This window comes from Triturus cristatus, chromosome 3_2 (assembly GCF_964204655.1).
Source record: "Triturus cristatus chromosome 3_2, aTriCri1.1, whole genome shotgun sequence".
Lineage (NCBI taxonomy): Eukaryota > Metazoa > Chordata > Amphibia > Caudata > Salamandridae > Triturus > Triturus cristatus.
Window position 1 is genome coordinate 276791764 of NC_140584.1, and position 24806 is coordinate 276816569.

Genomic DNA, 24806 nt, shown 5'->3' on the forward strand with positions numbered 1-24806 from the left:
TGTTGGCTACTTGAGTCTAAGAATTAAGGTACCATGGAGTACTGTGCCAAAAGACGAGGAAAGTTCCAGGAGTAGTAATATAGTTATACTATTTTTGTAGAATGTGCTTTATAAATCAAACCAAAAAGAGAATGGAGCTTATTCGGACCCTCTTCCAGGACTATTGAAGGTAGTTGGTTTTCTAGTGTGAATTCTGAGATCTGGAGAAATTCAGCTACCACAAAACATTTGCAGATAAAAGGCCCATTAGAGACTGGACTGTAGCCGATAAGTTCTTCTGGATCCAGGCTTTTCTTTTTAAGTGATGAATGTATGCATGCTTTCTTCAACTTCTCTGGGAAATTCACACGTTTAAGGAGTTATTGATAATATTTCTGACTGGGATAACTGCAGTCGACAAAAGAATTTTATTGAAAACGGGTGTAGGGCATAGAACTGATGGGCAGCCGGCTGGTTTGCTGGCTTTTATCAGGTCTTCAAATTCTGATGCTGTAATTTCTTGAAAGGAAGACTTAGATGAAGATTGTTTTTCTGATGCTATTCTTTTTGGTTGCATATATTAGGGCAGCAATTGATTCTCTTTATTGTTTGTTGAGAATCCAGTGTGTCTGCTTTGGCTAAATAACGTGGCACTGGCTTACAGTAGAAGTCTTGTGACGGTTATGGGCTTAGTGGCTACAAATTGAAGCAAGAGGTAGGATCTCCTGACAGTAGCAAGCTATATTGACATCGCTTTTGTTTCGAATTTTGGGAAATGTTTATAACTACTGATACGCAAAAGACACGCACTGCAGAGTAATAGGCACGAATACGTGACGCTGCCTTTCCTCCGGGATGTAGGCTACAAAGCTGTGTATGGTGCCTTCTATGTATAAGCCGCCGGCCCCAGGGTTGTAGGCATGTGGCTGTGTATTTCAGTGCCAATCTTTTTTCAATAAAACTGTTAACAAAAAAAAAGTCTTGTGACGGAGTGTAGATTTGACAGCTTTTTGGACTGCAAAATTCTGGTAGAATGTTATGGAGTTCTTTGGTTGGGTATTGCTTGCTGAAAGACTCTGACCAGTGTGGCTTAGAAAGGCCAATGTCCGTAGCCTGTGCACAACACTTCAAATATGAGGCAGTAAAGATAACCACCATATTCTTCCCGAAGCCTCTGAATCCTTTTCATAGGGCGTGTCTGACCTGAGGAGATCAACCAGCAATCTCATTTTTTGACTGCGACGGGTACATTTACAGATATCACCAGTCCATTGCTTGAAGCCCCAAAAGTATTCACCCCTAGGATACCTGAGCTATGAAACATACGCTTCGACCAGACAACTCCACACTCAGTCAGGACAATGAAAGTGATCCTGTGGTCGTACATCCTGAACCATGACTGCAAGGTTCCACTAAGCTGGCAGCAGCTTAGAAAGACTGCTACAACTGGAAAATCTAGAGTTAGCACCCCCTTTTGCCAGACAGGTATCCACTATCAACAGTACAAGCCGGCTTAGTGACACTGGAAAATATTGACTAATTTTCCCTACAAACCATTTCTAAAAAAAAACTAGTTCCCTTACAGAGTTTGCCTTTATCATTTGTACCTTTTGGATTGTCAGCCCATCTCCTGGAAATTAGACAAACCTGCTGAGCTACCCTGAATCCTTACTAGGTAGCCAGAGATTCTAGTGCCAAACCCGTCTTGAACCCAGTGCAACAATGGTTGCCTGGCTGTTAGTAAACAAAACAATGATTCCCCAGAGCTCCGATGCTTCTGATTGTCGAGGGTGTATTACCCTAGAAATTGTATTAAAGAATGAATCAAAGGCATATTACATGACATAACATATTCCTCGTCAAGGAAATACTCCTGACTTGACACTTATCTTTTTAATTGTGATAATCTGCCATATTGTATAAGTGGTAAACCTTCCCGCGACCTATACTGAGGAAGCCTTGATTGCTCAACGAGAGCCACCACTGGAAAACGAAGAAAATTCAGAGAGTCTTTGATATTCAGGCAACAGTGTCTAGCAATCTGACACAGTGAGAAGAAAAGGCAGTTCCAGCACTGACACATCCTTCTCCTCTCCAATGGTTCGAAGACTTGCCAAAATGCTGGTTGCGTATATAATGCCTGGGAGCCTGCAAACACTGAATAAAATCTTGTCTCTAATTTCCATATTACAAGTGACTTGTGATGTCCCTAATCACATTTAGTAAATAAATTATATAGCTGTTCAATTGTAATAACTTATTACAGTTGAATTCTGAAGTCCCAATTCCTGCTGTCAGAGCCAGCAGCTAAAGATAATCTCAGGACATGGATCATAAATAAAACTGCATTTAAAAAAAAGAAAAATGAAATGTGGCTTATCTTCTTCTGCTCTGTTTTTCTACTTGAACAGTGATGAGCAGAAGTTAGATAGCTATGGCAACTTGTTTATTTGTTCATCTCAAAGATTCCAATTTTATTCTTCATGTTTAAAAACGTCCTATCTCAATCATATGAAAAAGTACCACACTTAGGATACAAGTGGTTTATGTGACTGGCTATGGTGTGACCATGCATTATAAGGACTAAAGTACCCCCTGCATTATATAATTTAAGGATATTGCAAGTCACCTTGGAGATTCATGACCTTATAAAGGAACGTTGCCTTCAGCAGTGTACCGCTCTATCATCACAGAAGCCCCTGTGAATTGCAATGTCCTTATAATGTACAGTAGGGGTTACTTTATCCAAAATGTAATGTACACTGCTCTTTCTTCGATGCCTCGACGTTTCAGAGATGCTAATTTATAGCTTGGGAAACTGAGGTGCAGGGAACCACAGGGAAGTGACAAAGATTAGGTGGCATGCCAACAGCAGGCCAGGACTTGAACTTGATTCTCCAGATTCTGTAGTTTTAACAAAAAGATCTGCTACCCTCTTCTTTGTCATCCATGCGCTGTGGGGTCAGGAGCAGAACACAGAATTTATCAGCCAACTCTTTGAGAAATATCTTTGGTGGCAGCTGGCTGCCAGGTGCACATTCTTGGATGCTCATTTCATGGAGTTTGTGTCTTGTAAAAGAAGAAACAAAAGCTAATACTTAATGCTACATGACCGTCCATTTTTCAGAGCACAATTCTTCTTCTAGGAAGAGCCCTAAGTCAAAATGCTGGACAATTGCCCTGTATTTAAAGTAAAGGACTCTTATTGTGTACTTCAAATCAGAAAAAGTAACATCCTCCAGGTAAATCAGAGAAGGATTAACCTTCTCATTGTCAGACAATGGAATAACCTCCCAGTAAATCACACAAGGGAATAACATACCTGCCAACTTGAAGAACAATCTCACGGTGTGAAGGGGCGAGGACTCGTGCCGAGAAGTACCTAGGAGGCACTTTTGAACCCCTGACCCCTCATTGCCAACAAAAAGAAAATCTTACTGAGGCTGGTGCTGATGTACTGGGGTGTTTTCACACCCCGTAATGTATGTCGGCAGTTTAAAGGCTCTCGAAAACAAGCTGTAAACCACTATTTACAGTGGTTTTCAGCTCGGTTTCCCTGCCACCGTGTGATATCGGCTCCTCACCGAGTGACCGTGTGATGGAACCCGATATAGTGCGTCACACTGTGGCACCGTGTGAGTTGGCAGGTATGGAATAAACACCTATGTATGAGACAGAAGGAGCTTCATCAGACTTCAGACAACGGAATAAACTCTGTGAGAACTTGACAGAGGTACAGAGTCTGTAATCATGTGCGAGTACTATCATTTGCACTACTGCTCCACTGGCTGCAACACTGGTGTACTCTACATTTGGATAATTAATTTAGTATCTTAGGACACTTGACTCTCAAAAGTAGCAAGAGCAAGCAGTCCAGTCTTTCTCTAGGAGGTGGGGAGGTTTGCAGACTTATATACAGTATGATACAGTAACATATAGGACTCAACAATTCTTTTATTTACAGGTATGCACTGCAGGAGTGAAGGGGCAAGTCTGTTGTGGAGAGATGTTCTAAAACCTTAATATGTACCTCACGTAGTCTTGTTTTGTGGTCTTTTTCTTTCCTTGCCTTCTTGATTTCCTGCTTTGCAATGGCATGACTTTTTGTGTTATACTGGCCTACTGGGGCCTTTCTGTTAGAAGCAGTGGTGGCTCCGGTTGTTATTGCCATGTATGTGAGGCAACAGGTCTCACAGTTGATGCAGGTTTGGAAGGGAGGTCTATACAGTCGTGCAGGGGGAGAGTGATGTGGTCAGACTTCTTTAGTTCTTTGGTGGGGTTTACAAGGGAATGCAAGACATTCAGCGGTGTGCCAGAGTGAGGTTTGGATGCTAATAATTTGGGCATTCCCTCGCTTGGATGGTTATTCTGCATTTAATGGTCTGGAATTGAATGTTTTAATATGTGCAGAAGGCATCTGGTATGAAGTTGTCTGAGTTATGGGTTTGAAAGAGAGGTCGGTGTTGATGATGAATCTGGGTGATATAACGCTTGATGAGAGTTGGATTGTAAATCTGCCCGCCTTCATACTGGCAAGCCATGCTGAACCCTGGAGAGGAAGGCGGCGGAGGAAAGCAACTATAAGAATGATGTTTTCCTGACAAAGGGGCACACCCCCAACCCCTTTTAGGGTTGAATCAATCAATCAATCACATAATTTGTAAAGCGCACTACATACCCGTGAGGGTTTCAAGGCGCTGGGGGGGGATGGGAGGGGGGAGGGGGATGTGCTGCTATTGGTCGAAGAGCCAGGTCTTGAGTTGTCTCCTGAAGGTCAGAAGGTCTTAGGTTTATCGCAGGTAGAGGGGGAGGGTGTTCCAGGTCTTGGCGGCGCGATGAGAGAAGGATCTGCCTCCGGAAGTAGTTCTCCGGATGCGTGGGACCGTGGCCAGGGCGTAGTCAGCGGAGCGGAGTTTCCTGTTGGGTACGTAGAAGGAGAGTCGACTGTTGAGATAGGCTGGGCCGGTTTTGTGGAGTGCCTTGTGTGCGTGGATCAGGAGCTTGAAGGAGATTCTCTTGTCGACGGGGAGCTAGTGCAGGCTCCTCAGGTGGGGGGTAATGTGGTCGCGGCGTGGGACGTCGAGGATCAGGCGTGCCAAGGCGTTCTGGATTCTCTGTAGTCTGTTGATGAGCTTGGACAAGGCTCCGGCGTAGAGGGCGTTTCCGTAGTCAAGTCTGTCTGTTAAATCACTTTATACAACTCAAATTTTGGCTTGCTATAGCCAAAGTGGATTAAAAATGCTGAATTAAGAACATACATAGTTTGCTAAATGTAAAGAAATAAAGGAAGAATGTATTTTTGAAATTCAACATGAAACAGAAATTAATTCCGTGTTATATCGTGGCTTTTCTAGAAAAACAACCAATAGTTATATTAACCTTAGCAGCTTTTCTTCAAAGCTAATACTGGATTTTAGGGTGTGTGGTGCTGATGGCAATGAGGATGAGCTCAGTTCCTGTCATATTCAGTTTGAGGTCGGCACTCAACATCCAGGCTTCGATTAGCACAAGTCACAATGTTGAGTATAATCTCATAAAAGACAGCATGTGCTGATGAGGGCTTGATAGAAAATGGCAACAAACCGCTCTAGATCTAATGCAAAGATGAATCAGGACTCTGTGTTGTCTGTGGTATGAAGGGTATTGTCCTTAACTGAGCACTCTCAGGCTTCGTGCTACATTTAGAGTGTTTTAAAGAATTGAAGCGAGGGAAACAAGGGTAAATATAGAGAGGACCCACCTCTCTTCAAGCAAACACTAGGTCATAGAACCTAGTGCCAGGGGGCACTTTGCCTCATGGTCTGTTCGGTATGGGCGCCTCCTATAGTCACACATTCGTCAAAAAGATGCACCCTTATGATCCTACCCAGCTTAAAAGAACAGCCGTCTGGTAGCCCACAGGAAGTGCCCACCCAGAACAGACCATAAGGCATAGTGCCCCCTGGCACTAGGTACTATGACCTGGTGATTGCTCCTTTCTACATTTACACGTGTTTCCCTCACTTAAATCTGAGTCTTTGGGGTTACATACCTTCATCCCTGACGAAATGCCCGAGACCTCTTTAGGCTTTACTAAAAGGAGAGAAACATGTTGGCAGGACACTTCAGAGGTACTTAAGGGTCATTGTAACCACTAACGTCCTCTGACAATACCTTACGGTATTTTTAATCAGGCATAGAGTACCACCGGAATAAAGGATACTTTGTGGTTTACCCTAAGTCTTTTCAACACTGTTAACTGACTGGATCCAAGTATTCTTTCCAGAAAACAAAATACTTTTTAAGAACTCCCTCAAGCAAGTCCAACTTGAGGTTGAGTCCGTTCTGGTACTATCTCACCAGCGTGGGAGACAAGGTGGCCTATGATGAAGCATGCTACATCACGTAAGTGAGCCCACCTCGTCCAGTTCTTGGAATTGCTAGATATGATAAATAGGGATGATAGCAGTAGAGAGGTAGGAGTACATAACAAGCATTAGGAGTATTGTTTCCCCAACGCTCCACAACAGGTCATCACGCCATTTTTGAGTTTAGAGTGTATACTAGAGGGAGGCCTGTGGCCTTTCCCAGCCTCTTTTACTCCTTTTTAGGTCTCGGCCTGACGTAGGCAGCGCATGCGCTGCCTCGTCATACGAGGCTTTTTGGAATCGATATGATTCCAGAAGCCTCGTCCCAGCTCCACCTTCAACTTTGATTCGTGCGCGTCGTCACTAATTATGCCAAAGGCAGTGCAATGATTGCACTGAAGGCATGCCACTCGCTGATTGTTGCCACCCTGTCTCCTTTTAACCACGCCCTGCGGGGTTGGATCTTTTACCCGCAGCATTAGACAGTAGGTTTATTTTTTGCTTTTTGCACTTTTTTTTTAATGACTTTGTAACTGTAACTGTATGCTTAATGGTGTCTTTGGTTTCTTTTATTTCTAGGTTTGTTGTGCCTTGTTGCCCTACATGGAGGTAAAAGTCTGTTATATTTTATAATCTGTGTTTCTTTAATCTATTTTCTTTTTTTTAACAGGTCCGGTGTCATTACGTGCCCCATTAACAAGCGAGCACAGGTTGGCGGAGCGCAGCGATGCAAAGGTACGCTTTATTTAGCGCTATGTTATGTTTTCTAGGGATGAAGTTGTTGACAATTGTGTAAATGTTTAATGTGTTTCTTTGTTTCCAGGTCTGGTGTCATTACGTGCCCCATTGACAAGCAAGCACAGGATGGCGGTGGAGGAGCGCAGTGATGCAAAGTTACGCTTTATTTAGCGCTACGTTATGTTTTCTAGGGATGAGGTTGTTGACAATTGTGTAAATGTTTAATGTGTTTCTTCATTTCCAGGTCCCCCATTGCCAAGCGCAAGCACAGGATGGCGGAGCGCAGCAAAGCAAAGGTACGCTTTATTTAGCGCTATGTTGTGTTTTCTAGGGATGAGGTGGTTGATAATTGTGTAAATGTTTAATGTGTTTCTTTTTTTCCAGGTCTGGTGTCATTACGTGCCCCATTGACAAACGAGCACAGGATGGCGGTGGCGGAGCGCAGCGATGCAAAGGTACACTTTATTTAGCGCTATGTTATGTTTTCCAGGGATGAGGTTGTTGACAATTGTGTAAATGTTTAATGTGTTACTTCTTTTCCAGGTCCCCCACTGGCAAGCGCGAGCACAGGATGGCGGAGCGCATCTCTATACTACACACTCTCTACTGCTCACTCTCTACTACTCCCTACTACCCACTGTCTACTACTCTACTACACACTCTCTACTACTCTCCCACACACTCTCTACTACACACTCTACTACACAATACTACTCTCTACTACTCACTCTCTACTACACAGTCTACTACTATCTACTATTCACTCTACTACACTCTCTACTACTCTCTACTACTCACTCTCTACTACACACTACTACACTACTCACGCTCTACTACTCACTCACTACTCTCTACTACTCACTCTATATTACACACTCTACTACACACTCTCTACTACTCACTCTCTACTACACATTCTACTACACTACTACTCACTCTACTACTCACTCTACTACTCACTCTCTACTACTCACTACTACACACTCTACTGCACACTCACTACTACACACTCACTACTCTCTACTACACTCTACTACTCTCTTACTCACTCTATATTACACACTCTACTCTCTACTACTCACTCTCTACTACACTGTACTACACACTCTACTACACTACTACTCTCTACTACTCACTCTCTACTACACACTCCCTACTACACACTCTCTACTACACACTCACTACTCGCTACTATTCTCTACTACTCACTCTCTACTACACACTCTCTACTACACACTACTGCTCTCTACTACACACTCTCTACTACACACTCTACTACACACTCACTACTCTCTACTATTTTCTACTACTCACTCTCTACTACACTCTACTACACTACTACTCTCTACTACACACTCTACTACACACTCTCTACTACTCTACTACTCACTCTCTACTACTCACTCTACTACTCTCTACTACACACTCTCTACTACACACTCACTAATCTCTACTATTCTCTAATACTCACTCTATACTACACACTCTCTACTACACACTCACTACTCTCTACTATTCTCTACTACTCACTCTATACTACACACTCACTACTCTGTACTACACACTCTCTACTACTCACTCTCTACTACTCTACACTACTCACTCTCTACTACTCTCTAATACTCTACTACTCACTCTCTACTACTCACTCTACTACTCTCTACTACACACTCTCTACTACACACTCTCTACTCTACTACACACTCTCTACTATTCTCTACTACTCACTCTCTACTACACACTCTACTACACACTCTCTCCTACAAGCTCACTACTCTCTACTACACACTCTACTGCACACTCTACTACTCTACTACACACTCTACTACTCTCCTACACACTCTCTACTACACACTCTACTACACACTACTACTCTCTACTGCTCACTCTCTACTACTCACTCTCTACTACACACTCTCTACTACTCTACTACTCACTCTACTACACACTCGCTACTACACACTCTCTACTACACACTCTCTACTACACTACTTCGCTCTACTACTCACTCTCTACTACTCTACTATTCACTCTATATTACTCACTCTACTACTCTCTACTACACACTCACTACTCTCTACTACACACTCTATACTATTCTCTACTACACACTCTCTACTACACACTCTCTACTACACACTCACTACTCTCTACTACACTCTCTACTACTCACTTTCTACTACTCACTCTCTCCTGCTCACTCTCTCCTGCTCACTCTCTCCTACTCTACTACACACTCTCTACTACACACTCTCTACTACTCACTCTCTATTACACACTCTCTATTACACACTCACTACTACACACTCACTACTCTGTACTACACACTCTCTACTACTCTCTAATACTCTACTACTCACCCTCTACTACTCACTCTACTACTCTCTACTACACACTCTCTACTCTACTACACTCTACTATTCTATACTACTCACTCTCTACTACACACTCACTACTCTCTACTACACTCTCTACTACACTCTCTACTACTCACTTTCTACTACTCACTCTCTCCTACTCTACTACACACTCTCTACTACTCACTCTCTATTCTCCACCTCTCTGTCTACCTCTCTCTCTACTACTCTCTACCTCTAACTCTCTACCTCTACCTCTGTACCTCTCTACCTCTCTCTACCTCTTTACGCGCACACATATGCACATATATATGTATATATAAGCATATGCATTTATATATATGTATATGTGTATATATATACATACATATATAAACATATACACATCTGCATATCTATATAAATACATGCATACATATATGCATACATATGCATTTTATGTACATGAAAGTTTGAAAAACACTAATAAAAGCAAAGCTAAAAGAACACCTAATTACAAACAGAATTGCTTTAACTTAAACGAGGGCGAGACCTATTGCATTTTCAATGCTTGTTTTGTTTGTCGTCCCTTTTGAGAATCAAACAACAAGAGAGAGAGGGTCAAAAACACACTCTTCGTCCCCCTGGAGTAATTATAATAAACAACAAAAGAGTATGAGGGAAAGAAAAACTACAATGAGAAGGCAAAGAAAGCCAAAACTACAAAATCAATCAGATTTGTAAAAAGAGCCCTCACTCACCAACCTGGTTGGTGACATGCTTCATCATTGGACTCCCACCAGGGAGGTCTAATACCTCCCCGGTGTGCTGCAACGCCTGTTTACAGCGGAGCTGGTGATTGAATGTGATGTGTGTTGGTGCAAAGTGATGTGCAAAGTGAATATAAAAAAAAAAAAAATGTCTAGGTTTCAACCAAAATCCTTTATTGTGGTAAACCCGGCACTGAATTAAAAAGGGTTGTGATAACTAAATACCAAATTTGGTTAGTTAACCCTAGTAGTGAAAAGAATAAAATTTGGTCAACATGTTTCTGCCTTACTGGGATGTTCACCAGGCATTTATCAGGACCCTACTGCCCCGGTGGTATACACACGCTAAGGTGCACCCAACCGTTGGCAGCAATGCTATAAAAGACTCACGGTTCTTGTTACCAGAGAGGCTTCAGGATTTCTGAAGAAAAAAGTGTTAGTGGCAATGATCTGCCTCACATCATGGACCCAGGGAGGGGGATGCGCACTTGTAGTCACACTTTCGTCAAAGCGCTGCACCCGCCGGAACACCTAACGTTCCCTCCAACTTGGAGCCAGTGTTTGCTCATAATTAAGATGGTCAGCATCGGCAATCATCAGAACTGACTTAGCACAAGGCACTGAACGAGGCTGAGGGCACGTCCATAAGGGACACAGCCTGCAGCCAAGAGGGCCTCAAAGAGGCAGAGCAGGTTCAACTCTCCGTTTGTGCTCACCACCTCAGGGCTCGTCCCCTTGATTAAATATCACTTCCATTACCTGTCTTTACATGTATCCATGTACATATGCTCTGAGAGTACTCAACTTCAGCGCATGTGGAAGGACCTAGAAGTACTTTCACTGCTGGGCCCGAGTTTCATTACAAGTCACTTGGACTAATGACATAGGCCTTTACCACACAGGCCAATAACCAGGCACCTCCTAGTATGCCCCATAGCGATAGGCCCATGCACGCTAACGCATGATTTTAGTCCCTTGCATGAGTATGGTGTTAACACTACACTGGGATCTGATGAAGGAAGATTTCAGTGCTGCTTTTTCTTCAGTTTGTCCTCTTGTTGGTGGTACCGGGCAAAAAGGATAAGGGGATCAGAGTGGAAGCTACAGGCGGTGCAGTGTCACTTGAGTGACCTACCTGCATGGTGTATAAGAGGAAATGCAGAGTTGTTTACCTATGCTATGTTTACTACTTTTTAAACAACAAGGGGGACCCAAATAAAGTCTGCCTGGGACCTTGGGAATCACTTATTCTAAGCAACAATGGCCCCTAGGGAAGGGTGAACAAAACTGATAAATACAGACCCAGTCAGTGCTGTATTAGTTAAACGTGTCCAGCCGGACAGAGGTTCAATGTTTAATTTTTCAGCAATTCTTGGAGATATGTACAAGACAATATACTGAGAGTGGGACACAAGCCTGCATTCCACTACAGAAACGTAGAAACATACAAAACATACAGTCTGGGATACATTTAAGCAAGGCTCAGGCAACACTCACAGTTTGTTCTCAGGAGAAAAACTCACAGTTATAGGTAAACAAATCGCAAGGAACACCTCTACATGACAAATAGTAACATCATAGTGTATGTATGAGGTGTTTTAGGGTGTCGACGGTGTTTCGATCCAGGAGACAAATGTGTGGATCATCTTCAGGACATTAAATAAGCATGCCTGAATTATAGGTGCCTTAAATTACGTGGATTTATAGGTCGGTGAGTAACGGAAGCGGGAATGTCCTCAATGGGAGTGGCGGAGGTAGAGGTTGCGATGTAAAGTTAGGAATTTAGCGTAATGCATCAATTGTTGAATCAGAAAAAGAGCCACGGGAGTGTGCTCTGTGGGCGCGATGGCCTTTAACCGTAGGTTACGGCGTGATGTCTCAGGGGATTAATGTCGGTAGATGCGGGGGATACTAGTCAGTCTAAACAACTGTAGAGCCAGGTAGTGGGGAGTAGGAAGCTAATAAGAAGAGAGCAGAGTAATGTTACGTTGTTCGTATCTTTGCCCGAGTCAGACCTTTCAGTAGTAGTCTGGCACCAGGAGACATGAATACATTTCCAAAGACACTCGGGTCTTGCCGCTTGCAATGGTGTAACAAAAGTTGGTAGAAGTACTTAAAACGCTGCTCTCAATAGTAAACCTAACTTTGTCTTTCTGCTTGTAAAATGTCTTCTCTTCAAATTCGGTATTTATTGCCAGAAGATCCAGATTCAGCTAGAAAGCAGGTTTTGTGTGTTTTATTCAGCCTGCATGTTTTGATGCTACTGATAACGACCCTGCCCGCTGAGGGCCTCTTATGGAAATTGCCTGGATCCGATTACCGTGTAAAGTGAATTCTTGGCACAGGCCATGTTTTCAAGAGTGTCCCTTTTTTGACAGAAAGCTTGTTTCTTGTGTTGCAAAAGCAGGGTCGGACTGGAACAGAAAACATATCTAATAGTGACCCACATTTGCAAATTAGGGCAGTTTTGAACGTGCACAGACTCTCTGTATAGGTGTTTTGCAAAGTGTGGGAGCCTGCATGTATTTGTGCTTGCTGCAGCCAATGTCTGTGATAACGTCAGGGAAATAATCAGTAAAAGCCAGCCCACCACAAAACATACCCACAAATAGCCAAAAGAAGTCCCACACACTGACCCAATAGACCAGCCCACTGGCACTGTCAGTCCGACCCAGTGTGCAAAAGTAAAAAATAAAAATAAAATACAAGAACCTGTTAATTGCATCAGAAACTCAGATCTGTATCTCAAGTTCACGGTGGCTTCTCTATAATTTCTTCACACTGAATTGCCACGGAGGGTCCCTCGGTATTAACACCCCCCAGCCCCCCACCCACAAGCATGTTAAGTCTATGTCACCTACGTCATCATCGAGGTCTTTATGGGGGCTGTGACTGTTGAACCAATTTGAGAGATATTTGTTACATGGTGACAATGGGGAAACCTCCTCCTTTCCACCAGGCCCCTGAGGAAGGTGGCCTTGTTAAATTCTCTCATTCACTTTAATTTAGTGAGTGGGTGGTGCCAGTGGTGGGCCTGGGCGGCATCAGAGATGAAAGCTGGTGGCAAACTCCTGAGAAAATCTTTGGGCACCTACACTGATGTATTTTACTGGAAGGGGAAAGAGATTAGACCGTTTAAGAAGTACACAAAAACCATAAGGTGATCTCCAATGGTTACCCCATTACTCTTACACTCTTGAGTATCTATCTGTGCGTGTTACAAATGTGTTATAACATAACATATAACATATGTTGGAAAAAGCCCACTCCCACTCCGCAGGGTGGTGATGGACTCCCCGAACACACTGTGGTAGCTTGGCTCGAGTGGTCAGGAAACAGGCGCAGTGCTAAGCATACAATATACCCATACAATAACCATGCGTGCATCCGTTCCAAAAACGACTCTACACCGTAAAAATTATGAAAATATTCTTTCTTTATCTTTTTCTCTTAGTTGCTGATTGGAAAAATAAATAAGACAATCACAATATACAAATTTAAATAGTGCAGGTCAAATAAATACTGGCTGTTTGATGAAATAAATAGGGGTGATCATAAATAACAGGGCATAAATACAAGTGCAATATATACAGACAATTAAATACTTTGAGGCAATAAATACTGTACCAATAAATATTGTACACCAACAAGTCCTGTGGACCTATAAATATAGTGCAGCAATAAATAGATAAAAATCCAATAAATACAGTACCCCCAATAAATAATTAAAAGTATACAGCAACCCTCATATAATCAGATGACACTTCAATTCTTAAGGGCTGATATGGCCCAGGCACAGCTTGTAGGGTTGTGGAAGGCTTGAGGGGGGCTACTCCCTGGCTGGGACAAGGCTGAGGCCTAAGCTGAGGTAGATCAAAGGGGGGAATACCAGTGCCCTGGCTTTCTCTCTCCACACAACCTCTCTAGGTTAGTCCCAGTTCACCCCTTGCACAGTCAGGTTGGTTTCAGCACCTCCCTAGCCCCTTAGAGCAGTCTCTCAGGTCTCCACAGGGCCTTAGGCGCCCTCTACTCCACTTACTGCCCTTTTTCTGATGTTCCGACGCCGCTGGAGTCGTGTCGACGCCGTGAGGCGGTTCCGGTTCGGTCTCGGCGGCCTCGGCACAATGTCAGTTCTTTGACGACGCCGGCAGGCGGCTCCGGTCCGACGTCGGTGGCCTCGGTTTGATCTCGACCTCCGATTCGACGGCGTCGGGCAGTCTCTTCACGAAGTCGACTTCGGGCGGCTCCGGTCCGATGGCGCTCTCGGCTCCGATGACGTCGGCCGGCCTGGCCTCGCTGTCGACTTCCGGCGACTCCGGGGTGCGATCCTCACCCCCGACCTCCGGTGTTCCTCCTCACAGGTTCCGGGCGACTCCGGAGTGCGATCCTCACTCCCGACCTCCGGTGCTCCTCTACCTCGGTCTCCGACGACTCCGGAGGGCGGACTTCACTCCTCCGATGACGCCGCTCGCTCGACCTCGGTTCACTTCCTTCTCGACCTTTGGTATTCCTCTCGACCTCCGCCGGCGCCCTCTTACGACCTCAGGCGGCTCCGGGTACGACGTCTGCTACCTCAGTCAGCGCCGCTTCTCCACCTCGGGCTCCAGGTCTTCGGCTACTCGACGCCAGGCTCCAGGGAAACCAGTTCTCAGGTCAGAATCTTACTGCTTTCTTGGTTCTAAGGCCTGTTCCTGCTGTCCAGGTCCTTAGGATGGTTTTCTTCTGACTTCTTCCCACACAGGGCTATAGGCTGGGATCCATCAGTAGGGACAAGTATCAAGGGTGGGTTTATGGACCCCACTCCAGGCACAAGTTTCCACCCCTGCTGCTTCACTCCTTCCTCCTTCACTGTTGTGCTCCTCTCTCTTCACCAGTCAGGTGCCAACTGCCAGCTCCAACTGCCAACTGCCTCTCTTATCCTCCCAACATTCTAAACGGTCTCCAACTGTCACAGAGTTCTGGAATCTCCTGGAATGTTCTGGAAGGTGCTGGTAGGTTCCAGTGGATGCTGGTGATGTCACAGGTGGCCACCATTTTGTGCTTCAGGCCCTCAGGCAGAAGTTTTCAGGGGTAATTAAAATGGCTCCCTGAATCTGCATCAATATAAAAAATGAAAACAACTGAGGGAAAAAGGGCCAAGTCCTACACAACCCCCTTCCAGCCAAAAGCCAGGGTAGACCGATCAATGCCTTGATGGTCTTCCCTGCTTGGGGCGAGAAAAGGTGGACGCAGGCCCGCAACGGCAGGAGCACCCGCAAGTTCTCCTCCGCTCTGGAACCCAATGGCTCCCTAACAAACCTCCCTGGACCAACAAAACCACCCCACGGGGGCTCCCTAGCTAGTTGTGGCCAGGACCGGCCCCTGGGCCATCCAGATGTCTCTGGCCCGGGTGATCTCGCGGAGTGGGGGGCAGTAGCCCCAGGCCTGTAGTGCCCGTTGACCACTCCGGTCCTCCTCCTTGCAGTCCTAAACTGCCTCTGGTCCTTCCTCCTGGGGTTCACACCCTTAGGCTGACCAGCCTTCAGGGGCGAGGCTCTCCTCCCCCTAACTCTCCTTCTGGGATTCCTCACCCTACCCTGCGAGGCACCCTCAGACCAACACTTCCTCCTCAGTCTAGGGCCTTGACCCCTCAACTGATCCTTCAACCTAGGGTCTAAACCCTTAGGCTGAGTCGGTGCCCGAGGCGAGACCGTCCTCCCTCTGCACCCCCTTCCAGATTTCAGCACCCTCCTACTGGGAAAAGTACCCCTGGAAGTCAATTTCGGGGGGACCCGGTTAACCGAGGCCCCACCCGCCAGGTCAGGCAACCCCTGAGCCTGGCATCCCAGCCCAGGACCTAAACCCTGAAACTGAGCCAACCCCAGAACCTCAGGCGCGCTGGTTACAGTCGCCCTGGGTCCTCCTGACACTAGGGGCTCCCCTGCACTGGATGGCACTTCGGGACAGCCTAGGCTCCCAACCTGGGGCTCCCTTGCGGAACTCTCCAGGCCCTGAGACTTCGGTTGGGGCACCTCGGGACACCTCCCCGTCTCACGCCTTCCTACAGATAGGTCGTGAGGCCCTACAACCCTCTCTCCCTGGGACCTAGCTGGGCTATCTGCCACTTCTCTCACCTCGCTGGGTTGGAAGATCCCTGCACTACCCCCTTCAGGTTCACACCCCAATGCCTCCTCAGACACCCTGGTGATGTCTTCCTGGGGTAAATATACTTCTAGCTCCTGTGAAGCTTCTGGTATGCTGCCACCAGTGTCCTCGCTGGACACACTCATCTGGAGGGCACGCAGCTTCATCTCCTTCATCCAAAGCTCGTGCGCCATCCTTTTCTCCTCCATCTCTTTCTCCAGCCTTGCTAAGTCCCATGTGAGCTGTCTTTCCTCCCTCCGGTCTGTTAACTTCCTGACTTGGGCCACAGTGTACGTTTTTTGATTTTCTAGTACAAACTCCATCTTGCCCACTCAGGTTAGAGGACAGGTTTTGTGCAGTAACAATGCAGGGGGGTACCTTTAATAATACCTCCTCCCACCACCAGAATAAATTTGGAAAAAACAAAAACCCACAATTAGGAAGGCCGCTGTGAGAAAACTCCCGGTGTAGGCCTATGGACTACCCACAGTTATTGTTGAGTATATGTAGGCACAGCTCTATCCCACCACTGAACACCAACTTATGTTGGAAAACCACTCCCACACTAGAAGGGGTGGTGGTGGTCTTCCGGACACACACTGTGGTAGCTTGGCTCGAGTGGTCAGGAAACAGGCGCAGTGCTAAGCATACAATATACCCATACAATAACCATGCGTGCATCCGTTCCAAAAACGACTCTACACCGTAAAAATTATGAAAATATTCTTTCTTTATCTTTTTCTCTTAGTTGCTGATTGGAAAAATAAATAAGACAATCACAATATACAAATTTAAATAGTGCAGGTCAAATAAATACTGGCTGTTTGATGAAATAAATAGGGGTGATCATAAATAACAGGGCATAAATACAAGTGCAATATATACAGACAATTAAATACTTTGAGGCAATAAATACTGTACCAATAAATATTGTACACCAACAAGTCCTGTGGACCTATAAATATAGTGCAGCAATAAATAGATAAAAATCCAATAAATACAGTACCCCCAATAAATAATTAAAAGTATACAGCAACCCTCATATAATCAGATGACACTTCAATTCTTAAGGGCTGATATGGCCCAGGCACAGCTTGTAGGGTTGTGGAAGGCTTGAGGGGGGCTACTCCCTGGCTGGGACAAGGCTGAGGCCTAAGCTGAGGTAGATCAAAGGGGGGAATACCAGTGCCCTGGCTTTCTCTCTCCACACAACCTCTCTAGGTTAGTCCCAGTTCACCCCTTGCACAGTCAGGTTGGTTTCAGCACCTCCCTAGCCCCTTAGAGCAGTCTCTCAGGTCTCCACAGGGCCTTAGGCGCCCTCTACTCCACTTACTGCCCTTTTTCTGATGTTCCGACGCCGCTGGAGTCGTGTCGACGCCGTGAGGCGGTTCCGGTTCGGTCTCGGCGGCCTCGGCACAATGTCAGTTCTTTGACGACGCCGGCAGGCGGCTCCGGTCCGACGTCGGTGGCCTCGGTTTGATCTCGACCTCCGATTCGACGGCGTCGGGCAGTCTCTTCACGAAGTCGACTTCGGGCGGCTCCGGTCCGATGGCGCTCTCGGCTCCGATGACGTCGGCCGGCCTGGCCTCGCTGTCGACTTCCGGCGACTCCGGGGTGCGATCCTCACCCCCGACCTCCGGTGTTCCTCCTCACAGGTTCCGGGCGACTCCGGAGTGCGATCCTCACTCCCGACCTCCGGTGCTCCTCTACCTCGGTCTCCGACGACTCCGGAGGGCGGACTTCACTCCTCCGATGACGCCGCTCGCTCGACCTCGGTTCACTTCCTTCTCGACCTTTGGTATTCCTCTCGACCTCCGCCGGCGCCCTCTTACGACCTCAGGCGGCTCCGGGTACGACGTCTGCTACCTCAGTCAGCGCCGCTTCTCCACCTCGGGCTCCAGGTCTTCGGCTACTCGACGCCAGGCTCCAGGGAAACCAGTTCTCAGGTCAGAATCTTACTGCTTTCTTGGTTCTAAGGCCTGTTCCTGCTGTCCAGGTCCTTAGGATGGTTTTCTTCTGACTTCTTCCCACACAGGGCTATAGGCTGGGATCCATCAGTAGGGACAAGTATCAAGGGTGGGTTTATGGACCCCACTCCAGGCACAAGTTTCCACCCCTGCTGCTTCACTCCTTCCTCCTTCACTGTTGTGCTCCTCTCTCTTCACCAGTCAGGTGCCAACTGCCAGCTCCAACTGCCAACTGCCTCTCTTATCCTCCCAACATTCTAAACGGTCTCCAACTGTCACAGAGTTCTGGAATCTCCTGGAATGTTCTGGAAGGTGCTGGTAGGTTCCAGTGGATGCTGGTGATGTCACAGGTGGCCACCATTTTGTGCTTCAGGCCCTCAGGCAGAAGTTTTCAGGGGTAATTAAAATGGCTCCCTGAATCTGCATCAATATAAAAAATGAAAACAACTGAGGGAAAAAGGGCCAAGTCCTACAACATAGTTCTAGTACATTAGCACCACAAAAGCTAGCTACAGTGAGTGTCATGATGCACAGTGCTTCACACTGAGGGAAGTGAGACCCGCCAGGATGGTTGCCATTCGGGCATGCTGCACAGAGAGTCATGGCAAGGCCAAGGGAGTAAACCCAGATGACAGCCACACTGCACAGCGCATCAACATACAACACACTAAAATGTGGCATCTGCAGTTGGCGCCGCACTGCACAGTACATCAAGCTGAGTCCATGATAACCACAAATGACGAGTCAGTAGCTTTTTTTTGTATAATTACTTACACTCATTTACATAAGGACGTCAGCAAAGCAACATGAAAAATCGAGTAGCTAAATGCAACTATTACAGTTTAAAACCGGACATTTAAAACCTGTACAAAAGACCATGGGGCACGAAATTGGGCTGTGTTCTATCGTGTCAAATTTCATTGAATAAAGAATGTGCAACGTTAAAAAAATCAGATATTACATTGTAAAAACCGGCCATTTAAAACCCGAAGGGAGTCAGTCCGACCACATTAGCTGTTCATCTATGTGCGGGGACGTGCTGTGTACAAGAGACCATAGTGCGCGAGATTGGGCTGTGTTCTGTCGTGCCGAGTCTCATGGAATAAATAACGTGCAACATTATAAGCAGAGCTGTGAGACCGCACATTGACTGATTGGACTTGAAGTGGACTCAGCTGACATGTGAGTTGGAGCTATACCTTATAAAATAAATAGTTTCAAGTATTGCATTATAAAACCAGACATTCTAAGCCCAGAGGGGGCCAACCTGAACAGATATGGGTCTTGACCATTGTAGCGTGAATCCTAGATTCATCCACCCATCGCAACAAACCTCTACAAGTTGTCTAGGAGTTTTCCACGCTACTTCGACCCCCTAACACTCTGAACATATTTGTACCAATTAAGCCTTGAGCTCCTGACCTATGGCAAACTGCAGAGATCGGACAGAGCACAGTAACCGTCAGATACAAGAAATGTTCGTCCCTAAGCAGAGCTAAGAGCCAGCAGTGGCGGCTACAACTATAAGAATATGGTGGCGCGCTACGGTGCCAAACTCACCATATATTGCTCCCCCGGGTGCACACCTCTCTCCCGATCAGCGTCCCAAGCAGGAAAGGGAAAGACTTCCTTCCTGCTCACTGGACACCAATACAACAAATCGTGGAGCTGCTTTCAACCTGAGAGCAGCTCCAGGATTGGTGGGGGCAGGCTAACCCAGCGCTCAATTCCGGGGGGTAATTAAATAAATAATACATTTCCCCTCTGTATCGTCCCTTGAAACCTCCCCCAACGCGGTCCCACCGCCCCACCTCTGTTACCTGCATGGACCGCGGCAGCTTCAAGGATGTGGGCACGTTATTTCCGCTCAAAAGGGTGAAAAACACATGGAAACGCACTAGGTATACCCGGGTCCGTGAGATATTCCCCCTTTCTTGGCGGATAACTTACAATCTCCACATTTCGGAGCAACTGAGACCTTTTATAAGCAAGGGGTCCTGTAGGGAAATCTAAGCTTTTGGAACCGGCCGGTAATTTTCAAAGGCTGACAGGAGAGGTGAAGACTTCTGCAAACACTGGGCTACCTCACATTGAAACTCGGGTAGAAATCCACCGGCATGATTGAAAAAACAATTAGACAAGGTTCTTCACCAGGCACCAAGAGAATTAATGAACTAACCCAGCATCTCTGGTCCTGCAAGGTTTCTGAAAAAAAGCTAAAACTAACAAGCTTTGGCAAAGCCAAGAGGTCGATGTTTATGTTCCAACACAAGCAGAACAAGTGCATTAAGGTCTGACAAGCAGTCCTTTTTTTAAGACTCCTATGTTGTAAAGCAGTCCATCATGCAGTTAAATGCAAGCACTGATGAGGAGGCATAAGGATAGCCTCCAACAGTCAATAGCATTAGGTGTAAGATGGATACTCCACTGTGTTGAGTCAGATGGTGATTGATAATGTTTCAAACACGTTGAATAATGCCATGGTTCGAAAGGGACAGACCCAAGCCCATTCTATGAATATTGTTAGCAAGAGGTCTGCTTGATAGCAGCATTCTCAAAACCCAGACCTAAAACTCAACCTCTTGCCCATGTTCCTGAAGGCAGCCAAAGGACTCCTATCCTACATCCCCGTATTCCCCGTTAGCGAGACAGGTTATTTTATTCCTGTACCCACTATCCATCATCCTACCCACAATCTGTAACCATGAAAGACTGACTCGTTCTCCCAATACTCCATCAAGCACTCCACCGCACCTTGGCAGGGAGTACCGCTGTATAAATGCCCTCAACAAAATAAAAGTTACATGGTTGCCCTATGCATGGTCCGCTTAGGCTGGAGTGGCGCTGAAGCCCAGCACCTGAACTCACCAGAAGCCTTCTCAGCAGGCATGTGTCAGGGGAGAACAGTTTGTTCATGAAGCATTGTTCACACTCAACTTATCTTGCTAGAAAGTTAAATCAGAACTGATCTATCGGTGGAAACTCACAGATCCACAGCGTGAAAACACAGAGCTGGCCAATTGATCTGTTGTCTTGGGCACTGGAAGTCCTGCATTCTGTAGGAACAACAATGTTTGTGGGGTAGTGCCAGAGAGGCATAACAGAGTTGCAGAATGTCTGAAGATCACCTAAAAGCCAAAAAGTGATCACCTTTCTCTGAACCTCCCAAGAAAGGCTGGCCTGCTTTACATCTTTTTAGATAAATAAGTTATTGGCCAAGTCACTGAATTCTGGAATGACCTTAACTTTTTAAAATTATTCTAAGTTATGCCTTTAACCAATAGGTTGCAAACAAATCAATTTTAGAACCTGCACTTAATTTAGCAATATTTGCTTTATCCTTTTCTTTCAGTAATCAACACATACTTCTCAGACATTTCAAGCAGGAATCTGATGAAGAAATTATTACTTTTAGTTTGCCGTACAGTCATTTGGGAACTAAAGAATACTCCAAAGGTCTTATCTTTGGACCCAAGTACTGTATTTCCCACTCTTAACTTGCAGGCCTAGAGAATGCACATTCTTTAAGGATCCTCTTGTCCCAACATCAGGAACTCCATCTTCAATTCTTTCAGACTGAACCATTTCTTATTCATCCAGACTTTGATTACCAGGAACACTTTCTTCCCTACCTAGAGATCTGTAGTTGGACCTTTCAGCAGGTGAAAGACCGCTTGAGAGTCATCAGCTTATCAATGGAAGCCAATACCCATTGACTGCAAGAGTGAATGATAAGGCGCAATGTATATTTGATAAATAAGGAAATAAAAGATAATCACTAAGTGACAACATGGCTCATTAGAGCCGATGGGTTTGTGAAGTCACCAACACACAAAAGCCTGGCTGCGACAGGCAGAAGATCTAATCCACTTTCCTGCTTGATCCACCACTAGAAACCTCTAAAGGTGTACGTTTGGTAAGAGCTGATTTTTTAAGTGCCCTGATGACTAAAACTTGGGTTTACACAGCGCTGTATAAATGTGGCAATATACCAATTTGGGAAGGAGTATTCCATTGATCATTTCATGGGAGACATTCTGCTATTGCTGTGAAGGTCCTGAGACAATATTTCTCCCTCCCTCCCTGCACCTGGCCAATGGATAGTTGACACCATCATAGAAAAACAAACAAGTCTGTCAAACGAAGCACTCCACAAGCCTATTGTTATTCATTTGAGCACATCATCAGTGGTGCCCTAGCCCTGCACGACTACTTTATCTACATAAGAGGGAAAGAACAGGGGCTGGTTCACTTAGCTCTAGGGCAATGTTATAACCTTATTGGTATGCAACCCTGTTCCAGACAGAGCTCCAAATTATTTTTCCCTATTTCAGTGACAGTGGGGCACTGCTAAAAACATGTAAACATAGAGCCTGAAGACAGAAGAGCTCCAACATACTTATATAACTGTATTCACCCAGGGGCACTGCTAAATCTCTGTACCCATACATAGCCATATAGCCGTACACCCGGCAGATCTCTTCAGTTGGCATGGTTGCAGTGATGCAGCGGCATGGCTAAATGTCTGTTCCCCTGTAATGGCCACATTGTCACTACTCATATTCCAATTGCTGTCCACTCTCTGAAACACTTTCCCATTGTATCTTCCGAAAAGTATTCTTTGTAAACTTTTCCACCAACGCTTGTTCGTATGTACTATAGCAGTTATAAATTCATTAGATATGCAAAATTTCTGTGGGATCAGATGGCAATCTAAAACTCAGAGGCAAATTTTCCTGTAGTGATAACATCACGATACTGTGGGGCACCACTCTTGACCACGAGGGTCCTTACTCACTGTTCCATACTCTCCAAGTCAAGCTCTTACCCATCTGATGTCAATAAATTGAGCACCATTACATTGAGTAATAAAATCAGCTGTTATAAACAGAGCTACAAAACACCAAAAATATGATAGCAATCACATTATAAAAAAACATAAGTTCTTACCATCTTCGTCGGTCTGGAAGGTCACCTCTTTGCCCTCCTTGCGTCCTTCTGGGTTGGCGAGCACCAACTTGACATGCACATTGCGATAAGGACGCAGGTTCTTGAGTGTGTATCGGTTCAGGCTCCGTTCTATTTTGACACATTCCCGCACTGTCTGGTTGCGTCCTGGGTTGCCTAGGTAGTAGCGGTAGCAGAGGGAGACACTGTAGCTGTGGCAGCGGGTTACATTGTACCCTAACGGTTCCCATTGCAAGGTCAGTTGCCGTGGCTGAATCTCAGCAAAGCCCAGGTCTTTTGGGGCCCTCATCGGCTCTGGTAGGGGTGAAGAAAAAGGAAAATGGTTAGAACACTGTGGAATACCAAGTCTTTCTCTGATACCAACACTTTATTTTCACTTCAGGAGAATGGCACACCCAATGTGGCATTTATCGGCCAAATGAAGGGGAGAATCAACCCACTGAAGGCGAAGATCCACCTAACGAAGTGAAGGATCAGCCCATTCAAGGGGAAGGCCTGTCCACTGCGGTGTGGTTGAAGCTTACAGTGAACACAAATGTTTCAATCATTACTGTTGAAACTTTATCTTAATTTGGCACCAACAAACTGTCAGCACTAACAGTGTCGCCTTAAGAGACATATTTCATATTTAGGGTTGGAAACATTATTTAGGAAGGTGTCTGATATTAATGTGAAATAGCAAAACATAAAGACATCAGTAATTTCATACTTTAGTCCATGCATTAAGTTAGTAAGGTATATTTTTTCTTTGTCAGGTGATTTAACCAGTTACACAAACAGGTGATCATATACGCAAAGTTTACCAAGAACAGAAACACTATGGGCGAAATGTTTAGACCATGTTCCTCAACTTCTGGATGGAACCATATGTTTCTTACTTACTGCACTGATATATGCAAGGAGAAGGACCCTTGACACTTACTTCACATGTGACTAAAATATTTATCCGTTGTGGGACATCATAAGGTGTGTATCGGACAATTTAATCACGTTTATATTTATGATGCATCACTATAGTCATTCATGTCTAATATGAACTATAAGAGTGCCCCAGTGTAGGTAACCTTTACAAGTATTCCCTCCTCCATAGTTCACACTCGTTAGGAACGAGACAGGTTTTCTACATTTGTTAGTATATTTTCTTGTATTGATGCATTTACCTAGCTCTCTCTAATCTCACGGTAGGGTGCTGAAGCGTATTATTGAACTTGTAATTATGGTTTAAACAAATAATTTATTCCCAGTTATCAACAATCTTTTCTATTTACTGTGACATTAAATGTTATTTTCTTTGCTTGTGATTGATGGCAGCCAAGGTGCATGGATGGTGAGAATCTGTTTCACTCTTTAGTCCCCAATTTCCCCCAATATTCCATAAACCACAGCACTGGCATCCTATACCCACGTGCTCACTCGGGGGAAAACCAACTTCAGATAAACAGGACATTTTCTGGTACCACCAGTCGCTGCTTTCTTCCCTGAGCAGGCTACAGTTTTGCCAGGAGAATTACTTAATCATATTTACATAGGGCCATCAGTATTCTACAACCTGGGTCAGGGCTAGGCGTTCTACTGTTT

At 45.4% G+C, this 24806-nt stretch overlaps 1 protein-coding gene across 2 annotated transcripts in view; it reads right to left on the reverse strand.

The window, feature by feature from the left end:
- The window catches only part of PTPRU (protein tyrosine phosphatase receptor type U), an 849745-nt gene that overhangs the window by 299160 nt on the left and 525779 nt on the right, over nt 1-24806 (reverse strand). For both annotated transcript variants that reach the window (XM_085647595.1, XM_085647594.1), the window contains exon 8: nt 23211-23522. In XM_085647595.1, coding sequence (XP_085503721.1) covers nt 23211-23522 — 312 coding nt within the window. The remainder of the gene's footprint in view (nt 1-23210; nt 23523-24806) is intronic.